At 35.1% G+C, this 19957-nt stretch overlaps 1 protein-coding gene across 1 annotated transcript; it reads right to left on the bottom strand.

The window, feature by feature from the left end:
- Positions 1–5953: 5953 nt before the first annotated feature.
- LOC110466852 lies at positions 5954–15763 on the bottom strand. Its single transcript, XM_021523646.1, has 5 exons — positions 15559–15763; positions 10779–10932; positions 8512–8735; positions 7903–8016; positions 5954–7650 (listed from the first exon to the last, which is right to left on the bottom strand). Exons 1-5 carry the CDS (start codon positions 15632–15634, stop codon positions 7253–7255), a joined length of 966 nt encoding a protein of 321 aa, XP_021379321.1. The 5' UTR covers positions 15635–15763; the 3' UTR covers positions 5954–7252.
- Positions 15764–19957: the final 4194 nt, after the last annotated feature.

Raw genomic sequence — 19957 nt, 5'->3', positions numbered from 1 at the left:
ACCCGTTATAGTACTTCATGTTTTGACGTCATTCAAAAATAACACAATCCCATCATTTATTTGCCTTTTTTTTTTTTTTTTTTCAAATTTCATTTATTTGATTCAAGTTCACTATTAACCCAATCCACTCTATCTATAAAACAGGCAACAGGCAGGTTGGGTCGCCATTACAAACTAGAATTGTCCTGAACTACTTCACAGATAGGACCGTCTGGTGCTAAACCAAAGAGTACGGTATTTCAGGGTTTGTAAATAGTGTTTGTTCATATTGGTAAAATAAAAGGGTGGGATCGAGTGGGTTCTGCAGCCTGTCAAATGACAGTGTGTGACTATATATGTTTATAGCGTGCGATTATGTCTCTATTCAAGGCTCTCTATGCACCTATTGCTTTTAAGAATTGTGTTTATTTTTCCATTGTTCCCTGTTAATTTTGGTTACCATACATTTTGAGTAGTAGCAGTTAAGAGAATGAATTTTTTATTATTTATAATAGCTTCAAGTCGTCACATAATTTATGTTGATCGAAAACACAAGATGGCCCCCATAATTTCTGATTAGCTTATTAAAAAGAAAATAATCTCCTTAACGCGATCTTGCTAATATGTTAGTGACATGCAATGAATTAAAATATTGTTCATAACATGTTGGGAGGTCAAGTTTGAAATCTTGTTTGGGACCAAAGACCTATATTCATATGTTACTGAACCGAGACAGACCTCTGGAGAATTCGACACTTGCTTATTGAGGGGTCCACACGTTCCTGGCTGAAACTAATTAAAATGCCGACTATTGCTAGGGTGCATTACTTCTGTATAAAACAGGGTCGATTACCATGTATATTTTAGAAATTGTTATTAAACTAGGTGGTGGTGTGAAAGGAGGACATACTATCCTTGACATATGGTCGTTTATATGTCACAAATCTTCGAAACGGTGCATTTTTAGCTCCGCCTAAAACGTTGGCACAGTCCGGTCCAAGTGCGTTCGTTTATCGCGCAATATTTCTGCGCCACGTGGGCCGTTTCAATCGGGTACGCAAAAGCAGCCATAGTGTTATGGGTATTTGGGTAAGTTTTAAAATAAGTTATCACAGAGTTATATTTCAAACTCTAGCTATTATTTGTCACATGATATAGTAATTCATTTCAAAATGTATTGATATATTGTTTGTCTTGAGACATAAAAGGACTTAAACGAGTGATGAAGTTTGAATATAGCTTTAGCTTTTAAATGGGCGTTGGGATTTAATGTACATTTATCCTTCTCCAATTCACAGTATCAGATATTTAATGTTTCATTTAAAGTTTGGTAAAAGTATGCACTTCATAAATTGTTCACGTTAGACCACCGGGGTGATAAAAGGGGTCATATCCAGGGTCAAAGTTCAACATAAGCTATACGCCTTTTAACAATCTTCTTCCGTTTTCAAAGCAGACGATCAGAACCCGGTAACTCAGGTACAGGTCTGTGATATCATAAAGATGACACTCGCAGACGAGAATATTACAGCAGCTGAACATAAATGTTTGCATATCAATCGTCTTAGAATCACTGAATATAGCCTAGTATCAAACACCTCTCAGCGCTCTTGGTAGATGTAATTGTTAACAGTGTTTATGACTCACTCATTGGTGTTATGTCGAATTTCATAAAAATGAATATATTTTACTGTTTATTTCCTGTTCATCCCGATGTAGTTGACGTCACTTATTTACTAGATAGAAATGGGTGATTATAAGGAATAAAAAAAACTCTAAATTGAATTTTGTTTTATTTTGTGCACTTCGACTAGTTAATGAAATGATATCGAGGAAGAACAGAAATTGTACCGACAGATCATCTTAAGTATCAGGTAACATAAAACGATCATACACACGTCGGGGCATGGACTTCGGCTTTTTTGAAATTTTAAAACATATTCAAATCTTTTCACATCTTTAATGTAAGAGTTATCTCTCTTGCATAAAACTTTTGCCGCGCTCTCAGCAGTAAGAGGATTTCTACCCAGAGTTGTCGTTCCTTACACGGGAACCTGATAATTTGGTACAGCTTCTTGAGGCGCATCTTGATACTGTTCTATCTCTGTGTCCGGTTATGAGAAGATTTTGGCTAGGATGTTGACGTCACCCCCCTGCCGCAAACCGTAGTGTTTTCCGTTTTTGATTCGTGGCAGATGTCAACCGCATGAAAAATATTGGCTCTGCGAAAAACTTTGAAACTCGGAAATGGCGGGTGCCGGTTTGCGGAGGAAACGGAGATCATGTCTGCGGAACGAAAAGACATTTTACGTTAATATAGGAGATATTTAAAAGAAAAATCATAAGTTAGATGGGGTCGATTTTTCGACATTGAGAGCTTTAATTCCTTACTTCCTGTATATCTATTATCATTGAGGCACTTTCACCGAAATTGATCTAAACCCCTAAAACGTGTAAAATTACTCTGAACATCTTAGCTAAGGTCAAACTATAGCTGTCACATGAAGAGGTATGAAACACATTCAAATTTACTGGCAGCATCGCTCGTCAGATTTTAGAGATATAAACTGTTTTAACAGAGTAGTCGTCTCCATATCTGTATGTCAGAGTTATCTATTTTTATGACGTAATAATAAACACACTCTCCAGATGTTAGCTGCCCCAAATAGATTATGAATACATTTGACTTTAGAATAAATAACCGGCAAGTTAAATTATCAAAATGTTTAATGTGTCTATAACTCTATCGATCTATAAAGCATATGTCTGATTCTGATAAGCAGGGATATGAGAATTGGCTACAGTATGTTCAAATATAATATTCTTCTTCGCCAGCCAAGGGTTATGATCCGGTACGACCCGGTACGATCCGCTCTACAGCTATATTTTGACCTGAACTAAGTTGTTCAGAGTAATTTTACATGTTTTAGGGGTTTGTATATAAAAGCATAGTTGTTTTTTTTTTTTTTTTTTTTTTTGCCGAAAGTCGATCTAAACCCCTGAAACATGTAAAATTACTCTTAACACCTTAGTTTAGGTCCAAATATTGCTGTAACAAATTATCAGGTCCCTGTGGACCGTACTGAATCGTAACCCTTGGATAGCGAAGATAAGTAATATTAGACGAGTTTAAAAACTGGAACATTTAATCGACAAGCATAGCTATACTGTTACAAATTCCCAGGTCCTTCGTTCTGATTTAGGTTAAACATTCAGACCGATAGCGGGGGTCTGTTATTCTCTCATTTTCGTAAAGGTATATTTTGCATGTAATGCGAGCCGATTTAGAAAAACAAGTTACCTATAGGACCCGTTTTAAAATTGTACGAGAGCTCAGATTTCTTAAGTCCCATTAATGGATACACTGGAGTATAACTTACTTTTGTAATCTTGTATCTCTGTGATTGTACGTATCCTTCATGAGCTCTGTACAGTATGACAACTATCTGTCTTTATGTGAGGTGACCTCCAAGCGTCTTTCAAACCAAATTTGTCCTTTCAAGATACATTTTCTATCAGTAAATATTTCCATATGAGAAATATAAATAATTTGTTTTGAAAATAAACTGTGCTGTGTTATCTGTACCCGTTCACAAATAAAATGAAAATTTGTTGATATTCGGCTAATAGTGTTTCTATTAAACATTTCAATTTGGATTATTCTGTTTAAAAAGTTCATAATTTATTTTTAACATGGTGTTTCAATGTCCCTATACTGGGACTACTGATTCACTATATATACTACATATAATGGGACTACTGATTCGCTATAATGGGACTACTGGTTCACTATAATGGGACTACTGATTCACTATAATTGGACTACTGATTTACTATAATGGGACTACTGACTTACTCTATATACTACCAATGTCCCTATAATGGGACTACTGATTCACTATATATATTACATATAATGGGACTACTGATTCACTTTAATGGGACTACTGGTTCACTATAATGGGACTACTGACTTACTCTATATACTACCAATGTCCCTATAATGGGACTACTGATTCACTATAATAGGACTACTGGTTCACTATATATACTACGAATGTCCCTATAATGGGACTACTGATTCACTATATATACTACCAATGTCCCTATAATGGGACTACTGATTCACTATATATTTCATTTCAACAAATTTTATTGACAAAGTTGATACAAGTCAATTGGATGGAATAACAGGCAAAGTCTATATAAATTCTCTCCAGCGGTGGCTAAATTAACGGATTCTATTATTTTTATTTGATTTAATTAATACATCAATTTTGAAATGAAAATTATAAAAAAAAAATGAAAATATTAAAGAGATGTAACTCCTTCTTAATTAACATAACTGAAATACAAATACATTCACACTTCTCACATCACACACAAAACTCTTCCACGGGTATTATTTATTTTTATAACATTTTACAATTGTCTATAAGCTATATAGCTATCAAATCACACAGATATTGGCAGACATTGACCAAAAGTCCATATGCAAATATATGCACAGGTCACAGTCGCCAAAACTGTTAAGTTCTTATAGTTTTATATGAAAATAGATAGCTAGTCTATGTGTAATTCAATGTATAAGATGGAAACTGTAAAACAAGACAGATTGAACAAATCTTACAACAAACAAACATGCTCAACTTAAAACTCATATGTCCGTAGAAGAATACCATTTATAGAAAAGTAGGTAAAGTTACTTATTTGTGGAGTATAATTGAAATAGGAATAGTAAAGTATAAAAGTATAAGGTCATAGCTGGTTAGATCGTATAGAGATTAAAACGCCTCGATTTACCAATACCTATATATACTACCAATGTCCTTATAATGGGACTACTGATTCACTATAATAGGACTACTGATTCACTATATATACTAACAATGTCCCTATAATGGGACTACTGATTCACTATATATACTAACAATGTCCCTATAATGGGACTACTGATTAACTATATATATACTACCAATGTCCCTATAATGGGACTACTGATATACTATATATACAACCAATGTCCCTATAATGGGACTACTGATTAACTATATATACTACCAATGTCCCTATAATGGGGCTACTGATATACTATATATACTACCAATGTCCCTATAATGGGACTAGTGATATACTATATATACTACCAATGTCCCTAAAATAGGACTACTGATTCACTATATATACTACCAATGTCCCTATAATGGGACTACCCATATTGGTTTTAGTAGAACTTTCAGATAAGAATACACGGTGATCATTGATCAAATCGGTCCAGAAGCAAACAAGATAATCTATGTTATTCTTCATCATGCCTTTCCGGAAACGTTGAATTGACTGTAACGTCACCGTATTTAACATGGGTCGAGAAATACCAACAATGTGTGTCTTTTCTTTTTAAAATTACACATGTGTCCAGTTAAAGATAGGAATCATCTTCGGAGAACCGTTCCATAATTATTTAGCATTCATCAGTCTATGGGTCCGCCATTTTACGTTCAAATGTTTACCATACAAATGTGTAAGTAAAGCCCGAAATTAGAATATTTTCTTCAAGGATTCCGGATTAAAACTCGGTAAAACACAACGACAATTTGGTTATTGTATTCTGATAGTTTATTTTTGTTAATTATAAACGAAAATGAAAACTTACCACGATATAACGAAAGTATTTCGCCTGCGAAATACACAACATGTCAGTAAAAATATTTCAATTAGTAAAACTAACATCTCATAATTATGTAATACAGTGTTTGTGTTAAGACCAAGGTACAGAGTCAATAGAATATGTAGAAACATTGAGACACTCTAACAAGATCACGATTTATCAGGAATATCGGCAGTCGAACCAAAGTGTATTCCGTCTTTGCGTATTGCAGAGTTATCTTCTCTTGGGAGCAGGTAATGATTGTTACGTCATCTGTTCGTGAGAATAACGTCATCAATTTTTGAGAAAACGACGTAATTTTCTCACACAAACCAATGACGTAACAATCAATACCTGCTACCAAGAGAAGATACCTCTGCAATACGCAAAGACGGAATTGATTGACGTAAAGTCTACCGCAGGTGTAGGTAGTAGGGCCAGTGACAATGTTTGATCATATAGTAAATGAAGCATATCTTATACAGTTCATACGAAACATGTTTTTTTAAAACGACAATGAAAAGAACAACATTGTAAGATAAGTGATACACAGCTTGATCAAGCTGGAATCTGTAGTTACTGGGAACTATGCTATCTGTAAACCAATTCAACAAGATGACCTTGACCTTTAAAGCGTGGAAGCAATCTCAGCTGGAGTGTTGGGTAAACTTCCCCTGTATAAACTTAAAGTTTGACTGAATCGACGGAACTCTTGTTTTTGTTGGCAAATATATTCTATATTTCAAGGAAACCTGACATTGAGTGACCTTGAGAGTGTATTTTTATGACTGATACATTGTACCATACTAGATGCCAATTTATGGCAATCTACTTATAGAGTACGAACGAGTTTACTTAATTTTCAAATTAAATGTGGCCATACCTATATATATATAGAGAGAGAGAGATGAACTTCGTACACACATCAATATGGAACAAAATGCATTGGTTAAAGTTCTATAATATGGGTGTCAAAGTCCCGTTAGAGGATTGAGGGGATTGTTTCATAAGGCACAGACGGTACTGACTTATACATAACTAGCTACTGGACGGATAAACGTCAATAGGGGTCGTGTCTCTATGGATACAGATTGCTCAATGAATGTTAACATGGATAACAAACATGGCTAACATTCCTATCTCTATGGATACAGATGGCTCAATGAATGTTAACATGGATAACAAACATAGCTAACATTCCTATCTCTATGGATACAGATGGCTCAATGAATGTTTACATGGATAACAAACATGGCTAACATTCCTATCTCTATGGATACAGATTGATCAATGAATGTTTACATGGATAACAAAAATGGCTAACATTATTCCTATCTCTATGGATACAGATAAACATGGATCCACACGATACCAGTTCACAAAGAAACAAGTGAAAGAAAGGTATTAGATGATAAGACAATGGTAAGACAATGGGAATATATCAAAAATGTATACAACTGTAACAAAACAATCAGTGTTGGTCAACAACCTTAGAAACGTTTTCTTTACTGAACGTGTCCAAAATCTTTCTAAAGATAGATTGTATACTTGTTATGCTCTAAACACTGACACCATACTAAGACAGTACTTAAACATTCTGGCCAGGGACGTGTTCCATGTGAGGCCTCACACCTTGGAGGAACCAGGCTTATCAACAAATGATACTTTTTCTTTTGACTCAGAAGGTGTGAAGGTCAGCGGGTCACCTTTCTTAGAGTTACCAAGGTCGTCACTATTGACCTCGAAGTCCTTGTAAGGTTGTGACGTAGGCGAGCGTGCTTCCACGCTCTGGTATCCAGAGTTGGTGAAGCCATGTTTGTAGTATTTTTGGGTCACCGGGTAGTTGTTGCTGGTGTTCCATTTCTTCATTTCCGGTATTGGGTCTTTGAGGAAGAGGCGCCATCTGTATTGTCGGTAGATGAAAAAGACGACGATAGCTACTAGTACCACCAGAGCTAGCAGACCAATCGTCAGACCGGCGATCAGTGCAGTGTTGTCTGATCCTGCTCCGTATAGTTCTTCAGCTGGTAAAAACAGACATTAATTAGCAAGGGAGATAACCAGTTCACCGTAATAGGTATGTGGTAGGTTACGTATCCGTACAAACATAAGATCATTTATTTGGGCAACTTAATAAGCACACAATTCAACAGATTCTATTGTCGTCGGATATATCTGATGCATTTCACTTTTTGACAGTCACATGTGAGACAGTTCTCATATCAATTCACTGCTGTTTACAAAAACTTCAACACAACAAAATGTGCGAAACTTACTTGTGCACGAGTCCTCGTCAGAGCCGTCCCCACACTCCTTGTAGTTGTTACACCTTAGGTCCGAGTTCACACAGTATCCGTTACTACAACCGTACTCCGTGGACGCGCATGATCCTGGAACAATGCGAAAAGTTCTAATATATATCAGTTAATGTTCCAGCATATTACACTGGCACTGGGGACGTCACATTCAGAAAATTAAATTACACATTCCTCTCTAAAGTAATTAGGGGATTATATCATGAACGCTTGTCTGAGAAGAGTTGCCGTTCATGCATTAAACTTTCATTATGAACGCAAGTTAAAGATGGAAAGATAATTTGTCCAAAATAATTACAAACAAAAATAATAATTAAGGAACGACACTTGGACCGTCTTTGAGATTATTTTCTTCTGCATTCCTGTTTTATAGTTAATTACATGAGGTCAATTAGAAACAGAATCACAAATATTTTAAAGAGGAAACGAAGTGTAACAAAATAGGCCGTCAGCGTGTTTTGTCACACATGTTCTGGTGAAAATGATTTGGATGATCAGGATTAATTTAAACTGGGTAGATCTATACATAATGTATATTAAACAGACTAGAAAAGTGTAACACAATTTTACCATTGTATACTTCAGTGAAGATTATGCCAAAACCCAGTAGAACAGCGCTGCTGTCAGTTACAAATTCAATGGTCAACTGACTTCCGGTAGAGACCAAGTTGCTGGGAATCGTTGAACCACAGAGAGGCTCGGTGTTGAGGACTGGGGCCGACACGGAGTTTCCGTCGTAAACGTTTACGTAGTCAAGACAACTGCCGCTGGACTTTGCCTCAAGGTCAAATCGGCTGCAGTAAAGAATAAACAAAGTGAAGATAAATGCTTTATCATAGCGTTAACACACGTGTACAAACCCGGAGCTCATCGTCAACAAAACAAGGTCATGTACAAACAAGGGAATATAACTCAACAACATAGTACAAACTCGGAACTCAACGTCAACAGCATAGTACAAACTCGGGTCTCAATGTCAACAACATAGTATAAACTCGGGTCTCAATGTCAACAACATAGAACAAACTCGGGAAATGATGTCAACAACATAGTACAAACTCGGGTCTCAATGTCAACAACATGTACAAACTCGGGAATTGATGTCAACAACAGAGTATAAACTCGGGTCTCAATATCAACAACATAGTACAAACTCGGGAATTGATGTCAACAACATAGTACAAACTCGGGCCTCAATGTCAACAACATGTACAAACTCGGGAATTGATGTCAACAACATGTACAAACTCGGGAATTGATGTCAACAACATGTACAAACTCGGGAATTGATGTCAACAACATGTACAAACTCGGGAATTGATGTCAACAACATGTACAAACTCGGGAATTGATGTCAACAACAGAGTATAAACTCGGGTCTCAATATCAACAACATAGTACAAACTCGGGTCTCAATGTCAACAACATAGTACAAACTCGGGAATTGATGTCAACAACACAGTACAAACTCGGGTCTCAATATCAACAACATAGTACAAACTCGGGAATTGATGTCAACAACATCGTACGAACTCGGGTCTCAATGTCAACATCATAGTACAAACTCGGGTCTCAATGTCAACAACATCGTACAAACTCGGGTCTCAATGTCAACAACATAGTACAAACTCGGGTCTTGATGTCAACAACAGAGTACAAACTCGGGTCTTGATGACAACTACAGAGTATAAATTCGGGTCTCAATGTCAACAGCATAGGACAAACTCGGGTCTTGATGTCAACAACATAGTACAAACTCGGGAATGGATGTCAACAACATAGTACAAACTTGGGTCTTGATGTCAACAACATAGTACAAACCCGGGTCTTGATGTCAACAGCATAGTACAAACTCGGGCCTCAATGTAAACAACATAGTATAAACTCGGGTCTCAATGTCAACAGCATACGACAATCTCGGGTCTTGATGTCAACAACATAGTACAAACCCGGGTCTTGATGTCAACAACATAGTACAAACCCGGGTCTCAATGTCAACAACATGTACAAACTCGGGAATTGATGTCAACAACCTAGTACAAACTCGGGTCTCAATGTCATCAGCATAGTACAAACTCGGGTCTCAATGTCATCAGCATAGTACAAACTCGGTTCTCAATGTCAACAACATAGTACAAACTCTGGTCTTGATGTCAACAACATAGTACAAACCCGGGTCTTGATGTCAACAGCATAGTACAAACTCGGGTCTTGATGTCAACAGCGTAGTACAAACTCGGGTCTCAATATCAACAACATCGTACAAACTCGGGTCTCAATGTCAACAACAGAGTACATACTCGGGTCTCGATGTCAACAACATCGTACAAACTCAAGTTTCAATGTCAACAACAACGTACAAAATCGGGTCTCAATGTCAACAGCATAGTACAAACTCGGGTCTCAATGTCAACAACAGAGTGCAAACTCAGGTCTCAATGTAAACAACAGAGTACAAACTCGGGTCTCAATGTCAACTGCAAACTCGGGTCTCAATGTCAACAACATAGTACAAACTCGGGTCTCAATGTCAACAACATAGTACAAACTCGGGTCTCAATGTCAACAACATGTACAAACTCGGGTCTCAATGTCAACAACAGAGTACAAACTCAGGTCTCAATGTCAACAACAGAGTACAAACTCGGGTCTTGATGTCAACAACAGAATGCAAACTCGGGGATCAATGTCAACAATATCGTACAAACTCGGGTCTCAACGCCAACAAACAAATACAAACTATGGACTCAACGGCAACGAACATTGTTTCACAATTTTAATATTTCTAAGTTTAATCAAGTAAAGTATGTTCGGCAGGATAAGTTGAGACAGATTACCTGAAGACGGCCAATATGTTGTAGCGACTGTTAGACACGGTGGCGGTATAAACACAATTCATATCATCCCTGTAATCCAATGCCGAACTCGACTCCAACATCCGGGACTTTGTGACTGTGACGCCTAGAGTGGTACAGGAAGCCGACATATAATCTGTAAAGAAAAGTAAGTTCTGACTAGATAATGGTCACGCTTTAACTAGCCATTCCTGATGACAAGATTAACCTAACAACAAAATCAATCAACCGATTTATTTTTATTCATCGATTAGGTTATGTTTACATTGTAAATACAAATTATAAAAAGGAATACTCAGAACACATAATCTATTTCAATTACGTCATAAATGTAGCAAACGAAGAATATTTATTTAAGTAGTCATACTATTGACATGTGAACAAATGTAGCTATACAGTTTAAACACGTTCCAAACCTTGTTACATGTATGTAGCTATACAATGAAACACGTACAAAACCTTATGACATCTATGTAGCAATACAATGAAACACATACCAAACCTTATGACATGTATGTAGCTATACAATAAAACACGTACCAAACCTTATGACATCTATGTAGCTATACAGTGAAACACGTTCCAAACCTTATGACATCTATGTAGCTATACAATGAAACACGTACCAAACCTTATGACATCTATGTAGCTATACAATAAAACACGTACCAAACCTTATGACATCTATGTAGATATACAATGAAACACGTACCAAACCTTATGACATGTATGTAGCTATACAGTGAAACACATTCCAAACCTTATGACATCTATGTAGCTATACAGTGAAACACGTTCCAAACCTTATGACATCTATGTAGCTATACAGTGAAACACGTTCCAAACCTTATGACATGTATGTAGCTATACAGTGAAACACGTTCCAAACCTTATGACATGTATGTAGCTATACAGTGAAACACGTTCCAAACCTTATGACATCTATGTAGCTATACAGTGAAACACGTTCCAAACCTTATGACATCTATGTAGCTATACAGTGAAACACGTTCCAAACCTTATGACATGTATGTAGCTATACAGTGAAACACGTTCCAAACCTTATGACATGTATGTAGCTATACAGTGAAACACGTTCCAAACCTTATGACATCTATGTAGCTATACAGTGAAACACGTTCCAAACCTTATGACATCTATGTAGCTATACAGTGAAACACGTTCCAAACCTCATGACATCTATGTAGCTATACAGTGAAACACGTTCCAAACCTTATGACATGTATGTAGCTATACAGTGAAACACGTTCCAAACCTTATGACATCTATGTAGCTATACAATGAAACACGTTCCAAACCTTATGACATCTATGTAGCTATACAGTGAAACACGTACCAAACCTTATGACATATATGTAGCTATACAGTGAAACACGTACAAAACCTCATGACATCTATGTAGCTATACACTGAAACACGTTCCAAACCTTATGACATGTATGTAGCTATACAGTGAAACACGTTCCAAACCTTATGATATGTATGTAGCTATACAATGAAACACGTTCCAAACCTTATGACATCTATGTAGCTATACAGTGAAACACGTACAAAACCTTATGACATATATGTAGCTATACAGTGAAACACGTTCCAAACCTTATGACATCTATGTAGCTATACAATGAAACACGTTCCAAACCTTATGACATCTATGTAGCTATACAGTGAAACACGTACCAAACCTTATGACATATATGTAGCTATACAGTGAAACACGTACAAAACCTCATGACATCTATGTAGCTATACACTGAAACACGTTCCAAACCTTATGACATGTATGTAGCTATACAGTGAAACACGTTCCAAACCTTATGACATGTATGTAGCTATACAATGAAACACGTTCCAAACCTTATGACATCTATGTAGCTATACAGTGAAACACGTACAAAACCTTATGACATATATGTAGCTATACAGTGAAACACGTTCCAAACCTTATGACATCTATGTAGCTATACAATGAAACACGTTCCAAACCTTATGACATCTATGTAGCTATACAGTGAAACACGTACCAAACCTTATGACATATATGTAGCTATACAGTGAAACACGTACAAAACCTCATGACATCTATGTAGCTATACACTGAAACACGTTCCAAACCTTATGACATGTATGTAGCTATACAGTGAAACACGTTCCAAACCTTATGATATGTATGTAGCTATACAATGAAACACGTTCCAAACCTTATGACATCTATGTAGCTATACAGTGAAACACGTACAAAACCTTATGACATATATGTAGCTATACAGTGAAACACGTTCCAAACCTTATGACATCTATGTAGCTATACAATGAAACACGTTCCAAACCTTATGACATCTATGTAGCTATACAGTGAAACACGTACCAAACCTTATGACATATATGTAGCTATACAGTGAAACACGTACAAAACCTCATGACATCTATGTAGCTATACACTGAAACACGTTCCAAACCTTATGACATGTATGTAGCTATACAGTGAAACACGTTCCAAACCTTATGATATGTATGTAGCTATACAATGAAACACGTTCCAAACCTTATGACATCTATGTAGCTATACAGTGAAACACGTACAAAACCTTATGACATATATGTAGCTATACAGTGAAACACGTTCCAAACCTTATGACATCTATGTAGCTATACAATGAAACACGTTCCAAACCTTATGACATCTATGTAGCTATACAGTGAAACACGTACCAAACCTTATGACATATATGTAGCTATACAGTGAAACACGTACAAAACCTCATGACATCTATGTAGCTATACACTGAAACACGTTCCAAACCTTATGACATGTATGTAGCTATACAGTGAAACACGTTCCAAACCTTATGACATCTATGTAGCTATACACTGAAACACGTACCAAACCTTATGACATGTATGTAGCTATACAATGAACACGTACCAAACGTAATGACATTTATATATGTAGCTAATTATATAAATCTAACTATACCATAGACAGGTACCAAACTTAATTACATGTATGTAGCTATATCATAGACAGGTACCAAACTTAATAACATGTATGTTGCTATACCATAGACAGGTACCAAACTTAATTACATGTATGTGGCTATATCATAGACAGGTACCAAAATAAATTACATGTATGTTGCTATACCAAAGACAGGTACCAAATTTAATTACATGTATGTAGCTATATCATAGACAGGTACCAAAATTAATTACATGTATGTTGCTATACCAAAGACAGGTACCAAACTTAATTACATGTATGTAGCTATATCATAGAAAGGTACCAAACTCAATTACATGTATGTAGCTATACCATAGACAGGTACCAAATTTAATTACATCTGTGTAGCTATATCATAGACAGGTACCAAACTTAATTATATGTATGTAACTGTATCATAGACAGGTACCAAACTTAATTACATGTATGTGGCTATATCATAGACAGGTACCAAAATAAATTACATGTATGTTGCTATACCAAAGATAGGTACCAAATTTAATTACATGTATGTAGCTATATCATAGAAAGGTACCAACCTCAATTTAATGTATCTAGCTATATCATAGACAGGTACCAAACTTAATTACATGTATATATCTATATCATAGACAGGTACCAAACTTAATTACATGTATGTAGCTATATCATAGACATGTACCAAACTTAATTACATGTATGTAGCTATACCATAGGTGGTACCAAACTTAATTACATGTATGTAACTTTATCATAGACAGGTACCAAACTTAATTACATGTATGTGGCTATATCATAGACAGGTACCAAAATAAATTACATGTATGTTGCTATACCAAAGATAGGTACCAAATTTAATTACATGTATGTAGCTATATCATAGACAGGTACCAAACTTAATTACATGTATGTAGCTATATTATATACAGGTTCCAAACTTAATTACGTGTATGTAGCTATACCATAGGTGGTACCAAACTTAATTACATGTATGTAACTATATCATAGACAGGTACCAAACTTAAATACATGTATGTAACTGTATCATAGACAGGTACCAAACTTAATTACATGTATGTAGATATATTATATACAGGTTCCAAACTTAATTACATGTATATATCTATATCATAGACAGGTACCAAACTTAATTAGATGTATGTAGCTATACCATAGACAGGTACCAAACTTAATTACATGTATGTAGCTATATATCTATATCATAGACAGGTACCAAACTTACTTACATGAAGGTAGCTATACCATAGACAGGTACCAAACTTAATTATATTAATCTAACATTTTAGACTATGATTTGACTCCGTCCCATTTTTAGCTACAACAAGCAGTAAATGAGGAGACGTTCGCTATCTTACAGAGAACATACTGTAGATACAGGTGTACAACAGGTATACCTAACGTTTAGGTACACGTGCACTGTGCTATATTACGCTTGTACTAGCTACTGTTGGCGTGAAATCGATTTACCAGGGAATTGTACCATAACTATATATAATCGGAAGTGCCGAGTCCTGATACAAAAATCCTCGTTTTCTTTATTATGATTTGTACTGGCTATATAGAAAGGGGCGAAAATACAGAAAATAGAGAAGCACAGTTTTTACTATATGGTTCAACGAGTCCCCTGAATGCCCTACCAGCGATCTATATTTTGACATACCTTATATATTCAGACATTTTCTGGTCATAATAAAGGGTAACATGATCGTAACGTTATAGTCTGAAGTTCTATATAATTACCCATATCGACTGCCAGGGCAAACCCGATCCAGGCTAGTAATACCGCCGACCGACATACTTCTCTCTTCACATCCATGGGCACGGTAAGAATTCACGGAGATTCTCCGAGAATATCACAACTATTTCACCTTATAAGACGCCATGTTTAAATCATCGACGCTTTACGATCATTGTTTACAAATGGCCGCCGCTCCTTGGCAACCTGCCACCTTACCTGCCGTGTCACGTCTCACTGTGTATGATCAGCCGAGGGAATGTATAATAAACAACGTTCGACAAATAAAATGTTTCAAATCGCATGACGATGTCACAAGATTGTTATAAAGTCGAGTTCACCGAGAACACTCTGATTCTAAAATGTCGGTATGAGGTCTTAAAATAACGGTTTTACTGCTCTAGTTAATGTCCAATAAGCCCTCTTAAAAGATGGCATAGTCAACCACAATGTCAACCTCCTGAAGGACCACAATAGAGAAAGGAAATGGTGAAGTTTTAAGAAAACAAGAAGATTTTCTAAATGAAGTTAAATCATTTCATGAACAACTGTATCCAAGTAATAGAAATATCGAAGAAGTGGATCTAAATAAATTTCTACCTAACTGTAATGTTCCAAAATTAAACAATGTAGAATCTTTATCTTTAGAAGGTAATATAACTTTTACTGAAGCGTCGCATACTTTAAAACATATGAAAAATAATAAAAGCCCCGGGTCGGACGGATTTACAGTAGAATTTTGTAAGTGTTTTTGGAAACAACTAGGTAAATTCTTAAAAAATTGGAGACCTATTTGTCTTTTGAATATTGTTTACAAAATTGCATCTGGCTCAATAGCTTCTAGATTAAAAACTGTTTTAGATAAATTAATTAACACTGACCAGACAGGATTTATTTCAGGCAGCGGAGAATACACGATTAATTTACGATAAAATGCAGTATACAGAGGGCAATGATATAGATGGGATGCTTTTGATTGTTGATTTTGAAAAGGCATTTGATTCTGTTAGCTGGGAGTTTATTGATAATGTATTTAAATATTTTAATTTTGGTGAGGATATTAGAAGTTGGATGAAAACATTACATAATAACTCTATGTCTGCTATTAATCAAGGTGGTAATCTCTCATCTTTTTTTGAAATTAAGAGGGGTTTCCGTCAAGGACTCAAGGTGATCCGATAGCTCCGTACATTCTTATTTTGTGTTCAGAAATACATGCAATTAGACTTAGAAATAATAATTATATAAGGGGTATTAATGTAGACAACTGTCCACTATACTTCTCTCGCAGTATACAGACTATACCTCTCTTATTTTAGATGGAACGAAACAATCATTAAAAGAATCAATAAAAGAGCTTAATTTATTTGCAAAAATTTCTGGTCTTAAAATAAATAAAAGTAAAACACAAGTTATATGGATAGGCAATAAAAAGTACAGTGATAAGATTTATTATCCGGAATGGAACCTGCAATGGGGAAGTCAAAAATTTATGGTACTAGGTATAGAATTTCATGCAGATTTACATCAAATCCCTAAATTAAACTATGCTAAAAGATTAGTGAAACTTAGTCAATAATTAAGAATTGGAGTAGAAGAATATTAACACCAATAAGAAGAATTCAAATTATTAAATATTTATTAATATCCCAATTTAATCATCTATTTATCTCCTTACCAAATCCAGATGACAATTTTATTAAAAAAAAAAAATCAGATTTTTTTTATTTCTTATGGAAAAGTAAAGTAGATAAAACAAAACGGGATATTATCATCAAAAGCTATCAGGAAGGGGGACTTATAATGATACACATCGAATCGGTTATTGAAGCCTTGAAACTTACTTGGAATAGGTAGGTTGCTTACATCAGGGGGTAAATGGCAAGTGTTATTTAAAAAATATGCTAATAAGGACATTTTATTTCATTGGGGTTCAGAATATTTATCGATTATTCAAGGCAATTGAAAAAGCCTATTTTGGAAAGATGTGTTTCAATCATGGAGAAAAATAGCAGATAAGGAAGATTGTATAAGAGAGATAAAAAGTAGATTGAAAATGCCTATTTGGTATAATACATATCTTACAGTAGGAACCAAGTGTTTATTTTATAAGCAATGGTTTGAAAAGGGTGTTATATTTATAAATGACTTATTAAAAGATAATAATTCTGGTATTTTTTATTGTTTCATAACTTTCTCACATATCAAGGTATTATTAATACTATAAAAAACTACATGTCCAATGATGATACTTTGAATACTTTGATTAGTTATCCATACATATCCTTAAATTTAGAAATATTTATGAAGCAAAAAAAAGGAACTCAAGATTTGTATAAGTTGTTGTGCCAAAATAGTACCATATCCACTGGGAAAAACAAATGTTTGAATTCGATGATGACACACGGAAATTGATTTATATGATTCCTTTTGCAGTAACTAGAAATTCAAAATTACAATGGCTTCAATACAGAATAAATCAACACATTTTAACTACAAACTCTTATCTTTTTAAAGCAGCTCTTACCGATAGTGCCCTTTATTTTCAATGTAAGACTGAACTAGAAACAATAATTCACACACTATGGGAATGTGAGAAAGTACAAGACTTGCTTCACAATTTTGAGTTCCTTCTTGATGCATTATTAATCCCATTTGGTTTTAACAAGGAAACCTTCATTTTCGGTTTATTTAATCAAAATAGTATCAGTAGTAGGGTAGATAATAACCTAATTCTAATTATAAAACAATATATTTATAAATCGAGATGTTTACAAATGTCATTGTCAGTAGCTGCACTTAAGAACCTTATCAAGGAAACATATTTTACTCAGAGATATATTGCTGTCAATAAAAGTGAATTATTTTTATTGAAATTTAATCCGGAATGGAAAAAAGGGGAAAGTCTAATGAATATTGCTTAAATCCTGTCTTTGCCAAAATATGAACATATAACTATAGAATTTTCTTATATAAACATATAAATACATATATGTAAAACTCCTTGAACTCTCCGACACATCTATATAGCTTCTTTGTTTCTCAATCCCCCCTCCCCCTCATTGGTTTTTTCTCTCTCTCTTTAGTCTTACTTTCCCTTCTATACCTCTAGGACCTGCTCTAACCTCTTTTCTATCACTTGTAAACAATGCCTATATATAACGGACACAATTTAGCTGTAATTTAATTTGACATAAACATAAATAATCATTAATTATACCTGGAAATAATAGAGAGGTACCATGGCCATATATGCAGTTTATTATAAACGAATAATTAATGAATGAATGGTAATGTGTGAGAGTAATAATGTTTATGTATGATATATTTGCATTGTTATAAACTTGTAATTTTTTTTACAAAATTACAAAAAAGGACCACAATTAAATATTGGAATTCAGATATGCAAATTTGTTTTTTCTTCTTCATAAAATGGTACTTAGGAACGTTACAAATGTAACCTCTTCTGCAATGAGGCATTCACACAGGACGTCTTCATACAAATAGTTCAACGGCACTATACATGTTACAATGTCAACCTCTGTTGCGACCCCACTGAATGCTACGTAATGGCCAAGTTCATTTATATACCTAGGTCATGCGGAGTTTAGTTTCTCTTTTATTAGCCGTCAAGAGGCTTTGAGAAACGACAAGTATCGATTATATAGTAAAATGTTCCGATTTATAACATCATTTATTGGTATATAATGAAACCAAAGGCCGTGTGACCTTGGTGAATAAATTAACTTTACAGGCAGTTTCTTTTAATATTTAGCATTGCTATGTCAAAAAGGCAAGACATGTTAAATCTACATAGTACAGCACTTTTCATGTCCAGTTCTTATACTGTTTATAACATGTATAGCCCATTCACACATCAGAATGTTACGAAATGGGATGGCATGTTAAGTTCTTCGTCAACCTCAATCACAAAGCCTTTATTTTCTTGTTCACAATTTGTTGAAATACATTACAGAGGAATTTTACTATGATTTTAGGGGTTTCACATGGTCACACCCATTTTTATTTGAGGCCTGTATGTTTCAGCCCCGCATGACCAAGGTGTACGCACTTGAACTACTGTGTCATTTCGTATCACCCAGTTGGATTGCAAAAGAGATCGACAAATAACTATGCTAAAATGCGGGTGAACTATTTTGATTAAACATCACTATTAACAAATTCATCGTCGTTATACACCATTTTAATAACTAAAATACAAGTTGAGTATATCGAAATTACAGACCTGGGTCTTTAAGTATGATCTATCAGGGGGTTGGTACTTCGGTGATCCATTCCATAAGGGGCTTGATAAACCTTCAGAAGTTTGGTAGTTTTATACATGCTGGACTATGACCAATGTTGTATTAAAACTGCTCACTCAGACCATACTTCTGGACATAT

This window comes from Mizuhopecten yessoensis, unplaced genomic scaffold, assembly GCF_002113885.1.
Source record: "Mizuhopecten yessoensis strain PY_sf001 unplaced genomic scaffold, ASM211388v2 scaffold11145, whole genome shotgun sequence".
In the NCBI taxonomy this organism is placed as follows: Eukaryota; Metazoa; Mollusca; class Bivalvia; order Pectinida; family Pectinidae; genus Mizuhopecten; species Mizuhopecten yessoensis.
This window is presented reverse-complemented; position numbering and strand designations above follow the sequence as displayed.

Excerpts from the sequence above, each read along its gene's own strand:
- LOC110466852 (XM_021523646.1), bottom strand. The coding sequence starts at position 15,634 with ATGGATGTGAAGAGAGAAGTATGTCGGTCGGCGGTATTACTAGCCTGG. Across the intron at positions 10,933-15,558 it reads TGCCCTGGCAGTCGATATGG|ATTATATGTCGGCTTCCTGT; the intron begins GTAATTATATAG and ends TTTTCTTTACAG. Across the intron at positions 8,017-8,511 it reads CTTCACTGAAGTATACAATG|GATCATGCGCGTCCACGGAG; the intron begins GTAAAATTGTGT and ends GCATTGTTCCAG.